This window comes from Electrophorus electricus, chromosome 7 (genome assembly GCF_041902795.1).
Source record: "Electrophorus electricus isolate QZ-2024a chromosome 7, ASM4190279v1, whole genome shotgun sequence".
Classification (NCBI taxonomy): domain Eukaryota; kingdom Metazoa; phylum Chordata; class Actinopteri; order Gymnotiformes; family Gymnotidae; genus Electrophorus; species Electrophorus electricus.
In genome coordinates this window covers 26,736,987-26,753,817 of record NC_137503.1, presented here as the reverse complement: position 1 = coordinate 26,753,817, position 16,831 = coordinate 26,736,987, and the positions used below count along the sequence as shown (strand labels likewise).

The window sequence follows — 16,831 nt, the reverse complement described above, 5'->3', positions numbered from 1 at the left end:
ACGGACAGTGCTCACAATGAAAACTAACTGATGATACATGTTTAAGCATCTTAACTCTAGTTAACTTTTAAATGGAAAGATAATGAATCATGAAAAAGGACACATGGTAGGAAGAAGGGTAAATGGTAGAGGAAGAACTTCTCAACATAAGTCACGGTGCGTTGTATTCATAAAAGCCTACAGCCAGACAAAGTGGACTTTAGATAAATGTTGGCTTGTTTATGAGCTATGACACTATAACCAAATTTATAACTTGTGCTCTCGCTTTCACAGACACATGCACAAACATATACACGTACACACCCATAGATTCACCCACCTCCACCATAGCTTCTCTATCTAAATGAAAAGGCAGAAACTACGCAAGCAAAACAGTGGGTTTCATTTATGCATAAGAAAGCTCTACGATAAGGAGGTGGTAACTATTTCACTGATTAGCAGAAAAACGCCACCAGCCCATTGGCATAACAGAGAGGCATTATCTCTGGTTTTTATGTAATACTCTAACAAATTTTCCTTTGGTGAATTATAATATTATCATAAAAACCAGAGAAAAAAGATCACACAATTTCCTCTAATTTAAAAAGGTCTTAGAATATGTTTATTACTCAAATAATTTAAACAAATAACTTACAAGCTGATGAATGATCACTTCCTGTTAATATGTAGGATTAGTTAGTATTCATTTAATTAAGAAAGTGGAACTAATGTGTAGTAATACATACTTGTGGTATATAAACAAAAGAGCAGTTACATTAAATAGAATTCCACTTTTTTATATACTTTTTGGCCCTTAATTACTTTTAGCTGGAGATTTACTGATATGTCCTATAGTTCTACTGCAATGTTTAAATATAAGATGAATAAACTCTTTATATGGCAACTTCTGAAATACTCACCTTGCTTTTACTCCCCCTGGTCATTTTATTAGGTACGGTTTCAAAATGTAAGATAACACACAGTTGCCCATCTATCGGCATGAACAGTTTATATACCCTTCGATCTCATTATCACTGGTTAGTTTCCAGCTGCAATATCACTACTGACAGGATATTATTTGGATTATACACTATTCTCAACACAGCAGTGATACTTGTGTGGTAGTGGCATGGTGGTGGGTATCCTGGTATAAGCAATCCATGCAAAAACATTTGGGCTTCTGACCAATGTCAAAGTGATTGTCGTTAACGACTCATGTGGAATTCTCCATAAGGGTTGCTTACAAACACAGATGCAAAAAAACCCAAACCCTTTTCAAAATGAATAAACTGCTTGAATGTTCTGCATTTGTGTATATTTTGAAGTGGGTATGGGTATCACTCACTTCCTTCTGTGTGTGTCTGAGGGTTGTGGTAAAGGTGCTCGATTCGGCCAGTGTTAAAGGAGCTAGACCTGCGGAGAATACCATGAACCTACTCATGCACGCGCGCACACACACACACACACACACACACACACACACACACACACACACACACACACACACACACACACACACAAATTAGTTTATTTATAAACTTTCATTAGCCGCAAGCATGTATAGAATATGCATTGAGCAAGAAGGTCAGGGTGTGTATGTGTCCATCAAGAGCTGCTGAGGGTGTGAATGCACAATGTGTCTTAATGTCTCCTACCTCATAGCCTTTCTCCAGCAGAAACTCAGCCAAGTAGGAGCCATCCTGCAACCACAGACAGAGCACTGCATGGATTTGTCTTACACACATTTACACATGCTTTGTGGCACCAGTGATCTAACTTGAACCCTTTCAGCATAGTGACTAAAACCAGACTAACAGAATCTCAGATAGCAAGTGAGTGGGAATCTAAAGGATTCCAGGCTGAAACTCCAAACATATGTTCCCATCTGTGAGTATACCACTAACATATTACAAAGTTCATCTATGAGTTAGTTAAAAAAACAATAACTGTATAATCTGTTGAAAGAGAGGGAGAGAGGCAGAACCTGAATGGTGATTCTGTGGGTGTTTGGGCATTGTGTTTTGAGTATGCATCATATGGAACACAGAACATTACATCAATAAGGTAAAAAATTCCCCCCTCTTCCTCACGCTCTCTGTCTTTCTCTCCCTCTCGTTCATTCCCTCTTTTTCCTTCTTAGACTTCCCAACCGCACATTCTAGAACTCTGGAACATTCCGCTCTGGCCATGGCATTCCGCCCCCCCGCTTCCTGCTGGGGTGATATAGGCAGGGCCCCAAAGACCTCTGGGAAAAATGAGAGAGGATCTCCAGCATTTCAAAGTGTGTGCGCGCTCCTCATGTGGCTGCAAGACAAAAGGTGTGTCCAAATATACGTGTGTCCATATATATGTTTATTCAATGTATTTCATTGAGTGTTAAGAATGAAGTGCTCCTCGTACTGTCCACTTTACTCCCAGTCTCTAATTCTCTATTTTCTCTATTACTCTATTTCATTATAGCATTCTTAATTGTGTGTGTGTGAACATATGATGGCCAGTGCTAAACTACTGTGTGGACCCATAATCCCCTCTGATAAATTGAGCTTATCAGCATGCTGTGACTGTTGGGAAACGTGGTCTGTTTCCCCAAGATTACACTCTCAGACAGGAAATCCAGAAAGACACAGCATTCCAATCACAGCACAGCCCCCCCCCCCCCAAACACCCCCCCCTCTCCAATTCGCATCTCTTTCTTTTACTTTATCCCCATTTACTCCACATTTATAGGACTCAGTAGGTTACTCCCTCCCTTCCTTGTTCTTGCATCCCTGAGGCCTTACTCATGATAAGAAGAATGTGTGTGTGTGTGTGGGTGTGTGTGTGGGTGAGAAATACTCACGATGTATGGCTTCCCCAAAACTTATACCTATAAAAGGTTTATGCTAACTTATTTGGAAAACCCTCTAACTGTAAATTATGTCTGTCATGTAGGACACGTCATCATAAACATCATTTTATTCATCCTTTCTTCAAACCCTTTAAACTTTTAAACAGTGTAAAACTTTGTAAAGCCCTGCCCAAAAGGCCCAAATCTTACAGGCCAGACACACAGAGAGATTACCAACCAAACAGAGATAGCAATAGTGGGCTGAGGGAGTAGAGGTAGACTGCTGAGAAAACCTGAGTGGCACAGAAAGAATGAAAACAAATCATACAAGACAACCTGAGCCAGCAATCTAAGTGTGAAGGTTTGTAACTATGAATTTCTAGAAGCAATGCCTGCACAGCAATTTATACAGATTCTACACTTTTCATTATTTATTTGCAGAAAATGCATTGCATTCAAAGGCACACAATATCTGATATAAATATATTGTGTTAAAGGTCCAAAAATGTCCAAATGACCAAAGGGCTCTGTTCAATATTTTATCTATTAAATAAATATGCAGTGTAAGATCGCCCTCTGCTGCTTCATAGGTAAATTGCACATAACTGCAGCTTTCCTTGATATCATACACCTGGAGAATACTTAGAAAATAACATTTTATGATGGAATAGTGTATAGAACAATCGCATGACATTAATAAAGTCAGTATTAATAACACATTGATCTTAGTACCAAGTAACTATGGGGTTTTTACTTGATTACATGTTACATTAAATTCTTGTTAAAAGAAACTTAGATTACATTTACTCAGATGTAAGACAGCTTGCTTCAGCAACTGCATGGACTTATCACGCCTACCTATGTCTGGAAGACACTTCAAAAATAAAATTTTTCCTGTATGATTCATAATAAATGATTATCATTATTAGACAATGTCAAAATATAAGAAAACTGCCTAATTTTAATTCAAATCTGATTTCTTTTTGGTGAATACAAAACACAAAGTATGATTTACTAACTGATTTACTACATATACTTTATTAATTAAAATTTAAAATCTGTGGCCAGAGATCAATAAGAACAGGATTAGACTCTTCCAATTGAGCATGAAGGTTTTTGCTTTTGTGCATCGTTGCCCAACATACCTACCAACTGAGCAACGCACATCGTTAAATGCTCACAGGGGCGGGTCATACGTTTAACCCCTCCCACGTGAGATGGGCATACACTCAATGTGGTGCTACCAGGAGCACAAAAAGGAGCTCTGGCTCCCATATCTGGTGATACTACTCTGACAGCTGACAGAGAATTAAACTAAGAACCAACTATGAATATTCCTAACTGGCAGTTAAGAGAAATTTGAAATCGAGCACATTCCAAGTTAAACATTCTGATGACAGAGCTACCTCTAAGATTCAGTGATTCTCAGGCATGTGTCATGCAGGGTATAACTTGATGGAGGATGCAAAACTATGGAAAAGACAGTGTATAAGAAGATGTAATAAGTCAATAAGTTATACGCTTAAGCTTATGTGTGTGTTAGTTTAAAATAACATTTCCTGATGTCTGCTGTTTGCTCTGTGGTAATAGATGATGTATTAAAGGCTTAATAAATATAAAATACCCTATCCAGGTTAGTGTCCTTACATACAATCAGGGAGGGGCTGAGCCTAAATTAGACCATATTCACTACATCTTATTCTCAAACCTCTGCTTTTATTGGAGAATAATGTAAGCCTAAAATTTGAAAACTGTAACACTTCGATGTTACACTTTGGTTTATGAAATCAAACGACAACAAAAGGCACGACATTCCAATACAAAGCTTTGCTGTTTAATATATGGTATAAATTACAGGCATTCCACCCATGAAAAGCTAGACTTAGCCAATTCTCTATTGTACAAGAGCAAGTGAATAGCCACTGGATTCACTTACATGCCGTTATTATTCACCTTATTAGACAATGAGGACAGGTCAGGAAACCAGATGGAGATAAAACAGGTTTACTTTAGACTATACATCCGGAGGGGCGAGTTGAAAACCAGATATACAGGAACAAACTAGTATGCAGGGACCGATATACAGATATATGAAAACCAGATATACAAGGACAAACTGCATGACAACAAAACTCTGACGTACAACCTGCTGCTATAAACTGCTATAAACCTAGCTAGGTTAGCTCGCTATGCTATGCTATCTGGCTAATTCGTTATCTTGCGTTCGTGTTGATTCCTTATTTTGATATCCGGTTCACCGGTCCTTTAAGAAATATTCACCAAGACACAGCAAGGCACCACGGTCAGAGAACAGGACCACACCGAAACGAGCCGAGCCTAGTTTCTCCGTTGTAACCTTGCGCATCCATTCATGACCGACACATTTGAAATCACAAACGCATGAAAATGTACAATACTTTTGTTAACGACCACACTACATTTACCCTAAACCTCCTGCTCATTTTCTTAGTTTTGTTTCCGCAGACTCCGTAGTCTTGTTGATTTGGCAGGACCGGAGCCTAGCGTAACGTTACCTGCCCGGTGATCCCCGTGATAATAGCGACTCTTCTTGGCTTCTCTTGTTTGCAGTTCGTCATTCCTGTGCAATGAGCCATTGTATATCGTAGTTTGGTCTGTTGTAGTGTGAGCTTTCGGTTGTATTGGTCTAAATTAATCAGTCAGCTACCGAGCGTTTCTCCAGGAACTATCAGCAGACGCAACGTAGACACACGCGAAACTCCAGATGTGCAAGTGACATATCAGGAACCACCTGCGAGCATCCAATCAGCGAAAAGTCCGCCATCCGCCAGAAGAGGAAGAGGAAGATTAGTTTTACTTCACCTCTTCCAAATTACACAGCGCCTACTATAGGTTATAAATATAGAAAGAAGAGAATGGAAATTGTAATATATAGATACATAGATCACTTTTATAATCCCAGGGGAAAACTGACATATTGCAGTAGCTCAAGGTAAAAACAAAATACAAAAAATAACAACAACAAACAAAGAAACGAAGTATATCTATCTATCTATCTATCTATCTATCTATCTATCTATCTATCTATCTATCTATCTATCTATCTATCTATCTATCTATCTATCTATCTATAGTGTATATATATATATATATATATATATATATATATATATATATATATATATATATATATATATATATATATATATATATATATATGTGTGTGTATGTGTGTGTGTGTGTGTGTGTGTGTGTGTGTGTGTGTTCAATGTATAAAAATAAGAAATGTAAAATAACTAAGTTACAAAAATATAGTATGTATGTCTTGTGCAAAGTGTAAGAATGGTAAGGTATACAATCATTCCGATCATTCACTGTTTACAGTCTAACAGGTAAAGTGACAGTGCAATACAAACATTCAGTTAGGTGTGCAGTGAATGCAAAAGAAAATAACAAAAGAGTGGATAATAATAATAATAATAATAATAATAATAATAATAATAATAATAATAATAATAAGTATGGTTCTAGTACTCAATACCACTCAGTAGCGTCTCGGCATAAAAAGAAGAATTGTACAGTGTGATCACAGTTGGTACGAATGATCTCCTGTACCACTCCTTACTCAACCATTTCACTGCGAGTTATACTGTGCATGACTATGTATATGACAAATAAACCAAACTTGAAACTTGAAGCTACAGTGGAGCTGAATGAGTCTGTGACTAAAAGTGCTCCGCTGTCTAGCCAGTAGATTATGGAGGGGGTGTAAAGTATTATCCAGGATAGCCGTGAGTTTGTTAACTGTACTCCTTTTAACCTTTTAACCTCAAAACAGTCCAGAGAGCAGCCCAGGACTGAGCCAGCCTTCCTGATCAGTTTGTTGAGCTTGTTTGTGTCTCCTCCTCTGTTGCTACTTCACAAACACACAGCTGCAAAGAAGACAGCACTCACGACAACAGACTGGTAGAACATTGTCAGCATCTTGCTGCACACATTAAAGGAACTGAGCTTCCTCAAAAAATAAAGTCTACTCATCCCCTTCCTATACACAGTTTTTGAGTTGCCCTTCCAGTCCAGTTTATTGTCGAGGTTGACACCAAGGTATTTGTACGTTACCACCTGCTCAACATCCTGATCCTTGATGGTAATAGGACTGGTTGTTGTCCTCCTCCTCCTGAAATCCATCACCATTTCCTTGGTCTTATCTCACACTACTCTACAAAACTGTTAACCACATTTCTGTATTCTCTCTCCTGACCATCCTTGATACATCCAACCACTGCAGACTCATCAGAAAACTTCTGAAGATGGTATAGGTCAGACCTGTACTGGAAGTCAGTAGTATACAGGGTGAATGGGAAAGGTGAGAGTACAGTTGCCTGTGGTGTTCCATTGTTACTGACCAAGACTTCAGATCGGCTTGCTCCCAGCTGCATTCTCTCCATCTTCTCCCCAAATCTGAGAGATTGGATGGTGTTGAATGCATTTGAAAAATAAATGCGCCTGTGCGTGTGCCTTCTGCAGTAGGTAGATAACAGCATCATCCATGCCTACCTGCTGCTGGTAATGAATAAAATCTGGTAGCAGTTCTAGGTACATGAGGCTCTACATCTCGTGGATGTTAAAATCTGGTAGCAGTTCTAGGTACATAAGGCTCTACGTCTGGTGGATGTTAAAATTATGGGGAGTAAAATTTGGGAGTGGCATGTTAAGTCAGAGTCTGTACAGAGTACAGTTGTTATCTTAGCCTTGGCTTATTGTGTCTGAAACAGGAATATCAAGCACACAATAGGTTGTAGCTGAGTGGATGTTTGAAGAAAATAGGAGTTAGGCAAAAAGTAATATGACATTGTTGATGGTAATGCAGAGAAAGAGGATGGCATGAGGTTTATTTTTAACAGAAACATTAGACTCTTTATTTTCTTAATTACATTTACATTAATCTGCATCATTATTACACAAACCAAACAGAAGAAAGTGTTTTACAATATAGACCGTAATCTGAAAAATAAATCAAATTACATAAATCAACATTTGAAAAAAAACGTGTTTCATGGTTCATAATGTTGCGTGCATTCAGTAGACACCATCCATCTCAAATAAGTATGTGCATTTTCAGCCACAAACAATTTTTCACCTGATTTAGACTACCTTTCACAATCCTTAAAGGCCATATGTCAAAAAAGGCCATAGGTCAAGGTTTTTTGCCCATAATTATACATTATATACATTATACACAATACTGTTTGAACTTTGCTTTTCCAGTACATTTTAGATATAAAACAAAAAGAATGAATAGCTCTAACTAACAATAATAGGTAGTTATTTATTAATGGGCTTCCTTCATTGAAGGCGAGTTGAATACTCAGCAGACAGTAAGTGTGAAATCAGATTTACCTTGAGGACCTCAAAGAAGCACCCTGGTCTCACATAGTTATCATAACTCAAGGACAGCTGCATCTGAGGATGTTTCACCACAGGTTCGGCTCCAAGTCCAATCTATTGCACCTAGCTGTACATGTTCACATGTTCCCTAAAAACTGAATAGACAGATCGATGTGTGTTATTCTTGGATCTGTACAGTGAATATGGAAGCCACATTTTGAAGCAGAATAGACTGTCTCAAATCAGCAGCCCCATGGAGACATCTACAGCAATGGATGTCAACCCCAAGAAGGGCTGAGTCAGAGCAAAACTGAAGCCAAGCATGCCAGAAATAAGAACTACTGGTCTATGCATTTAGTAAGAACAGATTATTTAAAATATGTGTATATTTGATGTCACATGTACAATTTGTGGTGAATAGAAATAAGATGGCAAAAATTCCTAGTGTATAGTTACATCAATCCTTATATCTTGCATCAATAACAAACTTGACGTGGATGATGGATGTGTGACATGGACTAATCATCAACACATTAGGGAGCCAGTTACACTATACTTTATTATGTAATTCTTATTCATTTGTTCTCAGAGTAATGCAGAAGGTCTTTAGTATTATTTTGGCAATGAAAATATATTCAAGTGTTAAATACAGTACAACATTGTGTTCATTTTTGAAAGCTGTATACTGACATAGGAATACTAATATATTCAACATGTTACATGCACTTGTGAATGTCAAACAAACAAAATAAATAGTATATTCAGTATAACAATATATAAGACTTAATTAATAAATGTTGGTTAATGTACTATAGTAGAGCTGTGTGCGTGGTCTTTGGAGCAACCAGATGACTGTAAAGCCACTTCCCGATCAGGCAGCACCAGAATTACTGGAATTTCTATCATCAGATAGAGGTCAGGATGTAACATCAAGTAATCTAATACAGCATGGAGTTTGTGGGCTGGTGTGTTTAGCTAGCAAATAGACATAAGGCATGTGATGTTAGTTCTACTTCATGTGGTAGTTCCACTGTAACCTGCTCAATATAGCAAATGTCTAATAATTACACACTTTGGTGTATAGCAGCTGTGTGGACATTCAGGTATAGCATCATTGGTCCAGTTTGCCATCATGCCTCCAGGTAGGCAAAATGTATCTGGTGTACAAAACAGGAATTCAAGCATTGAAAGGGTGGGAGAAGTGTAGCTCAACACCAAATACTTAAGCACTGCAATGAATAAGTGTGTGAGTGTGCGTGTGTGAATTTGTGTGTGTGTATGTGTGTGCGCGTGTGTGTCTGTGTCTAAGTACATTGTAGGAAGTCAAAGGGTAGTATGTTACCTGTTTAGCTCTCTGGCGGAGGAGCATGTCTGGAGTGGCACTTATTCTTCTGTGGCCAAACAAATAAATTAACATTAACACAAATGCATATTAAAAGAAACAAGAGAAAAAGAGAGAAAGAGAAAGAAGAAGATGGGGAAAGAGAGGGGATGGCCAGAGGTAGAGAGATATCACTTACTTTCTGATGTAGACGGTAGTGAAGTGAAGGGTTTGACAGCCAGGGATGTTTCAGTGACTGAGACGCACTCATTCTCCAGCTACAGAACAAAAGGTATTCACCTGAAATGAGCTATCATGCTTTCAAATGAACAATAATGTGCACGCGCACAGACACATACATACACAGGCACGCACGCACGCACGCACGCATACACACATGCATGCACACACACACACACACACACACACACACACACACACACACACACAGTACCTCTTGCTCTTAACAAGTAGGCGTTGGATGAAGTCTTTGGCCTCATCAGAGATGTCAGAAAACTCTGCTCCCTCAAAGGTCCACTGACATGCCAGTATGTTATTCAGTGTCTCGTTATCATCATCTCCCAGGAAAGGGGAGAGACCACTTAGTCTGTAAACATGTTCAACATAAGCATGATTTGTCTAAACCTATTCTATTTGACGGTAAACCTGATTTAGTCATCACACCAAAGTGTGGTGTTGGTGTTTGTACATTTTTTGAACTCTATAATAAAAATAATACAGGAAGTTGGTGTGTGTGTGTGTGTGTGTGTGTGTGTGTGTGTGTGTGTGTGTGTTATCTTCCAAATATTCCACTTAGGAAAAATTATGAAAGTATTCCATTTACCTAATTTTATAACAAATTTAGGCACTACAGGTAAATCTGAAGACTAAACACTGGAACTCACAGCATGTAGGTAATGACTCCTAAGCTCCACATGTCTGTTGGGAAGGAAACAAATTCATAGTTGATCACCTCAGGAGCCAGGAATTCAGGTGTGCCAAAGTTCACTCTTAGCTTCTCTCTGGGTTTATATCTGAAAAAAAATGAGTGTGAGTATAAGTGAAGAGAGAAAGAGAATGAGAGTGAAAGCAAGAACATCTTCACCAACATACTAACCTTCTTGCCAGTCCAAAGTCAATGATCTTGATTTTATTCGTTTCTCGACTCACACAAAGTATATTTTCTGGCTGAAAAAAAGCGAGGGTCCTTATTCATTAGAAGCACCATTTGCCATCTTCTGTGCTCATTTGCATATGGCTGGTGTGTGGCTGCTGGGTAATGAGACTGTGTTACCTTCAGGTCCAGGTGCAGTATATACATCTTGTGCATATACTCAAGACCTTCAGTGATCTGCCTAATGAACAGCACTGTGTCCAACTCAGTCAGCTTGTAGTTCTCGTCAATGATGCGATCAAACAGTTCCCCTCCCTCAACACTGAGATCATTACACACACACACACACACACACACACACACACACACACACAAAGGCAAAGCAAGACAGGTGTATTTATATAGCAAAACACAAGGAAATTAAAAGTATTTTACAAATTAAAGAAATGACAGAAACATAAAAAACAGTTGATTAAAACAGAAACAAAAAGGCTTCTTAAAAATGTTGAATGCTGTGATAAAATCTAAAAGTGCTTCAATTAAATATTAGTTCAGGCATGTGTACACTTATACAACCAGGTTACTGAATTTATTCCCATAATATGTTTCTGATTGTTTTTCACTTTAATTTCTAGGTATATTTCACAGCAGAAGAAAAAGGTCTGACGTGATTTATGTTGATTTAATTTTTTTTATATCACAAAAACCTATCATTTTAACAGCAGTGTGTAGACTTTTTATATTCACAGTTTTTTTTAAATCTATGTTTATACAGAGGTGTAAATATACGAAGGAGATTCCAGGAAGTAACTGTAGGGTATTTTAGTAAAAGGTGTGGATATAGTCAAAATTGCAGTGACGTACGCGAGGTTTTTAGAGAGACAGGATTTTTCAGATGTTTTGGTCCTTCATCAGCTGGGAAAGCAAAGTGATTCTCTTTTAAATATGTGCCAGTTTGTGGCACGTTTGTGGTTCTGCGGAAGCTGGTTCTATCTAAAAGCTGCAGAGAAGCTAAGTGCTCCACCTCTATGCTTAGTGTTGACCTTAGGCATGGTTAACTTAATGATCGAAGAGACCAGCTCAGATTATATTGCTTGAACAGGTCAGATAAATACATTAGCTCAAAACTATTTAGCAATTTCTTGGTGAGTAATAGTACATTGACGTTAGTTCTGTAGAATGCTTCAGGGATCATTACACTAATTGACCCTGCTAGAAATAAATGTATGGAAGACTTTCTTGGGTCTTGTTTTAAGAAGAAGTCTCTTCTAATAATATATAAAATATTTTTATATATTTGAGATGAAGATTTAATAATTGCTTTGACATGACTAAAACTAAGCAAATCATGAATGTGTGCACATATGAGGTTATGAGTGTGTGGGAGTGTGTTTTACTTACTACTCCATAATGAGAGTAATATCATAGCGAGACTCATAAGCTGCGTAGAGCTGGATCAGGTTAGCATGGTTCAGCTGGTTCATAACCTCAATCTCACTCCTTACCACCTCCTGAAAAAGCAAATCAGATGCAAACATATGCTGTTGGCGAGGAATTGTATATTGGGTACAAATGAAATGTATACGGATATAAACTATTCTGCAATAAGACTTCATTAAAGAGGTTACTTTATGTGTTAAACATATTAAACTTCTTTCTGTGTTGTTCTTGTGTTCTGCTTCTTTTACTTTGAGACCAACTGGGATCTGTGTATTATGCAGTACCATCAGGGACATATCTTTTAACCAAAAAAATCTTGTAAATCTGTAAATGATTTACCTTCTCTTTCTGACTCCTAACCTTGATGATCTTAGCTGCCAACGTGAGCCCCGAAGACCTCTCCACACACTTATGCACCATTCCAAAGCGCCCACTAGCAAAACAAAATCACCAAACCAGTCAAAAATGACTATAAAGCTTCTATTTATACCTACTTGTAATTTTTATTACATATATAGCATATACTATATGTAAATATGGCAGTATAAGAATGATCAATTCACAATAATTATATACTTTTGAGGGGCCTCAATTTACATTAGTCACATTTGCTATCTATTCAGTTCAACTTCTGCATTTCCGTTCTTTATTGAATGTCCTACTTCCTATAAATTCTAGCAGGCACCATGTTGTGATAGACTAGAATTAAACACATTAATGCTCTGTGTGGGAGGGACGTATTCAGAAAACTCCACCCAACCTTTCAAGATTTACTTTCATTGCAGTAAAAATGTAATGTCTGACACAAGAGACCACACAATTTGGAAAAAAAAGATCTCTCTCTCTCTCTCTCTCTCTCTCTCTCTCTCTCTCTCTCTCTCTCTCTCATATCTTTCATCATCTTCCTTCCTCTCTTCTCACTGTTACACACAGTGTAACAGCTCTCTACCATTTGCACCAGTATATCATTGTGTACCTGCTTGCTGTGAACAGACAAACATTTAAATGAACAAAATAAGTCAAATCAATACCTTGTGAAAAATGAACACAGAATTTATGGCTACAGTGTTAACACTGGCAAGATAAAACATGCTAGTATTTTATATCATGAGAGATGGGAAATTCAAAAGAACTACCCATGGAGAATGAGCAACAAATGAACACCTATAAATGTTTTGACACCGAACAACCGTGCTGGGTACATACTCAATTTTTTAAAGAATTTAGTTAAGGTTCATATCCTGTACACTTTGAATGTGCAGCACCAGTTAAAATTAATGCCTCATTAACTTTAAAACTGAGCACTCATCACTGGGTGTTTACCATAAATAGTTGTTTACTTGTTTTTGTATATCCATCCACCCACCCACTCATTTATCTGTGTAACCATCCATCTCATCTTTCTGGCTGTTGCTCACCCTCCAAGCACTTCTTCTCTGTTGATGGTGTAGTAAGCAGCTATGCGGTGTGTTTTTGGGGTTATCACGCGGTGCTCAAATGGTGCTGGAGGAGGAAGTGAGCAATCTGGAGGACAAAACGAAGAGCTTCTCCATAAATCGTAATTTAATTTAATTCAAAACCGTAAGCCAAGGTTAATGTACCAATACCCTACCGATGATATATTCTTCAGCCATTGGCTTGCCTTCTTTCCTCCCCTCCTCTTCTTCTAGTTCTGGTTTCCCTTCTTCCTCACTCTCCTCCGCTTCCTCTGGCCTGCCCTCCACTTGGCTTGTGAGGTTGTCTTTCTGTAGATTTTCACCTATGACTTGCCTTACAGTACCATCAGAGCTACATACATGCATGCAGAAGAAGACACACAGAAGAAACTATATATTTTCTAATGAAAGTGGACACGCTGTATGATGAATAAAATTAATTAAAGACTAACATGTTTCAGTGATTTGGCCATTGCTGATTCTGATCTTGTTGAATGAAAGAGAGGCTGCAGTACCTTTCCTGGCAGCATGTGCAGCTTCCAGTAATTTTGCATGGTGGGAGGAACAGAGGAAGCACGTCTGGCAAACTTGAGTCCTCTTCTTTCCCTGTCACCTCCTTCTCTTCATGCTTGTTAATCTCCCTCCACTCTGTTCCTCCCTCTACCAATTCGGAGGCAGCAAGAACATCTGCGTCTTTCACTCTCTCCTCTTTTTCCTCCGCTGCCTGCAGCTCTTCTTTCCGTCTTTCCTGTAGTTTTTCTTCATGTTGGAAAAAGGCCAGAAGCTCACTGGTAGGCTCACTGTTACCTTGGGCAAGCTGAGTGTTCTGCTGGTGGAGCTTCTCAGCCTGGGGTGGATCTGAATAACCATACAGATAAATTTTATATATTTTTGAGGAGTATCTGGAGATCAATCTCAAGGACATTTTTACCATACTATGTGTGACTAATGGTGTAAGACTTGTTAAGACACTGCTTTGAACCTTCACATTTTCACAACACAATAATGTTCATGACTACCAGGTGCATAAGCTTGGAAAGAAGCTCCACTGGTTTCAAATGCTCTAAGAGATGCAACAGCTGCAGTCCAAATGCTTCGCAACAACATACCAATCGCCACAGATATGCGGTGGACAAACTCACAGTGCGTCAGCTGAACTGGGATGGCGTCACTGTGTGATTACATTACCTGCTTCATCTGGAAGTTGACATTTCTTCTGAGATTTGAGCCCCTCCAAGCAAACATTTGGCTTCTCTGCACCATGCTTCCCTTTCAGCTGGACAGAAATGAAGAGAAAGGAAGTCAAACCTTGTCATTTTGCCATCATGGATTCAAATATTAATTTAGATATTTCAAAAGATTTATGTATATTTCTGTTGGGCCACTGAACATCCTTTGTAACATCCCAACCATCATAATTTGATAAAGTACGCATTCATTTCCTGCCCATAAATTATAAATGACATGATACTTGACTCTACCATCCAACTGACATTCTCTTGAAGACAATAAAAGAATAAACCATAACATAGCAACTCAAAAGTTTAGTTTAGGTGTATTTTTCAATCATCCAAACACAAGGACACAAGTTGGTTGAAAAGGCAACTGCAAAAAATCCTCCAAAGAAAAAGATAGGCATCAGACACTGTTGCAAAAACACACAAACACACACATGCACTCACAAACACACACAAGAACACACAAACACACATGCACTCACAAACACACACAAGAACACACAAACACACACATGCACTCACAAAAATGCAACATATATTCGCAGACACAACACAGTTATATACAAAAAACATACAACACACACACGCATACACAAAGCCTATAATTTACCATATTATCTTGTCAAAGTCATTTTAATTTTATAACAGCTTCTGGACAGTTAATCTGCTCCAAGTCAGATGTTTCTCCAGATGTTGCCGAGATTACTTTCATCATGAAGCACAAAATGCCTCATGATGAAAGTCCTGTCTTGTAAGTATCCAATGTGGTTATAAAAATGTATTCATCTGTTTAACCACATCTGTCTATCCATCAGTTCATCTTTACCTCCATGTGGGGGACCTACCCTCTCATCAATGCACATAGCTGGGCTTTTGAAGGGCCCATGTGTTTGGAAGTGTTTAAGCTCTGCAGAAAAGGAGCTGCCAGCCTGCTGCTCAGTCTGCTCCAGAGTGGTGCTCTCCATGGCAACGCACATTCTGCTCAGCAGCCGCTCTATGTCTTCCCAGCTGGTGCACGTGATCGCATCCAGCTGGCTCAAGGCCACCTCCTGCAGGGTAAGGAGTCGGTCCATCTGGGCTCTCAGTGTGTTAATGTGGCTCTCCATCAGGGAGACAGTAAGGAAGAGGAAGCCCAGTCAGGGGCTGAAAGAGGAGAAGCTGAGGAGTTGGGGTCAAGGGTTTGCCCACTGCAGTCAGCGATGGCTTTCGAGTGCCCACTTTGTCAAGAGTACTGCCATTGCTTGAATGCTTCAGAGGATGAAGAGGCTTTGGGTCATAAAGACATCACGAGACCAGAACTCCAGTGTTACAGAAAAAAAAAAAAACCCAGATTCACTCACAGAAGACCTCACTCTCCTTGGAAACTCAAGAAATACCTGCCTTTAAGAGTGCTGGAGTGCATAGTAACCTGTCTTAAACAGGAATGTGTTTCCTGCTTCTCTGGAGCTCTACCTCAGTCTACTGCTTCATCACTGTTCCTTTTCCCTCTCTTCTGTCTGCTCTGAGCACACAGAACAGGCCTTTATACTGTGGCCTATGGGCCTGTGCTGATTGGTCAGAGTGGTAACAGTTGTCGGAATACTCTGGCACTGGGAGTGAAGGGACACTTTGACATGATCCCACTGTGAAGCCCTGAGGCAGGTGTTAAGATATCGCAACTAGAGCTGTGCTTGGTTAAAAAAAAAAAAAAAAAAAAAAAAAAAAAAACAGTGACAAAAGATTTGATGCAGAAGAGTTGAAGAGGGGATATTTTATACTGAAACACACACACACACACACACACAGACACACACACACACACACACACATGTAAACACATTAGCCTTTAAATGTCTGTTTAGCTAAAGAGTTTTGGCTGATACATGACTAACTTGCAATAATACAAAACATGCTTTGTGATTATGACATGTTAGACGGGTGTATGTTCAGGATGTCCTTCTCATTCCTAACAGGAAGCATTTCATGCTGTTAATCATAGTGACAGTGGAAGAAAGGTGTGTGACAGGTGGGAGCAAGTGTGTGGGAAAACTGAATAAACAGGATAGAAGAAAAATGGGAGTGGTATTTAACCCTTGGCTCACAGTCAAAGAGGATGTTTATATGCTTATA

At 38.8% G+C, this 16,831-nt stretch overlaps 2 protein-coding genes across 3 annotated transcripts in view; both read right to left on the bottom strand.

Moving 5' to 3' along the window:
* gmds (GDP-mannose 4,6-dehydratase) overlaps nt 1-5,578 on the bottom strand; it is a 44,286-nt gene extending 38,708 nt beyond the window's left edge. Inside the window, exons 1-4 of one of the 2 annotated variants that reach the window (XM_026998903.3) lie at nt 5,341-5,578; nt 1,635-1,679; nt 1,325-1,412; nt 635-655 (exon numbers count right to left, since the gene is read on the bottom strand). In XM_026998903.3, the coding sequence (XP_026854704.2) occupies nt 635-655; nt 1,325-1,412; nt 1,635-1,679; nt 5,341-5,421 (235 nt within the window). In that variant the 5' untranslated portion in view covers nt 5,422-5,578. The remainder of the gene's footprint in view (nt 1-634; nt 656-1,324; nt 1,413-1,634; nt 1,680-5,340) is intronic. The other variant, XM_026998904.3, reaches the window with a different exon arrangement.
* Nucleotides 5,579-7,694: 2,116 nt separating this feature from the next.
* On the bottom strand, nt 7,695-16,150 carry mylk4b (myosin light chain kinase family, member 4b). Its single transcript, XM_081717607.1, has 14 exons — nt 15,568-16,150; nt 14,673-14,760; nt 14,000-14,342; nt 13,661-13,836; nt 13,467-13,572; nt 12,388-12,481; nt 12,010-12,119; nt 10,789-10,930; nt 10,612-10,682; nt 10,400-10,528; nt 9,949-10,101; nt 9,694-9,772; nt 9,516-9,564; nt 7,695-8,328 (listed from the first exon to the last, which is right to left on the bottom strand). The coding sequence occupies exons 1-13, from the start codon at nt 15,826-15,828 to the stop codon at nt 9,520-9,522; spliced, it is 1,797 nt and encodes a 598-aa protein (XP_081573733.1). The 5' UTR covers nt 15,829-16,150; the 3' UTR covers nt 7,695-8,328; nt 9,516-9,519.
* Nucleotides 16,151-16,831: the final 681 nt, after the last annotated feature.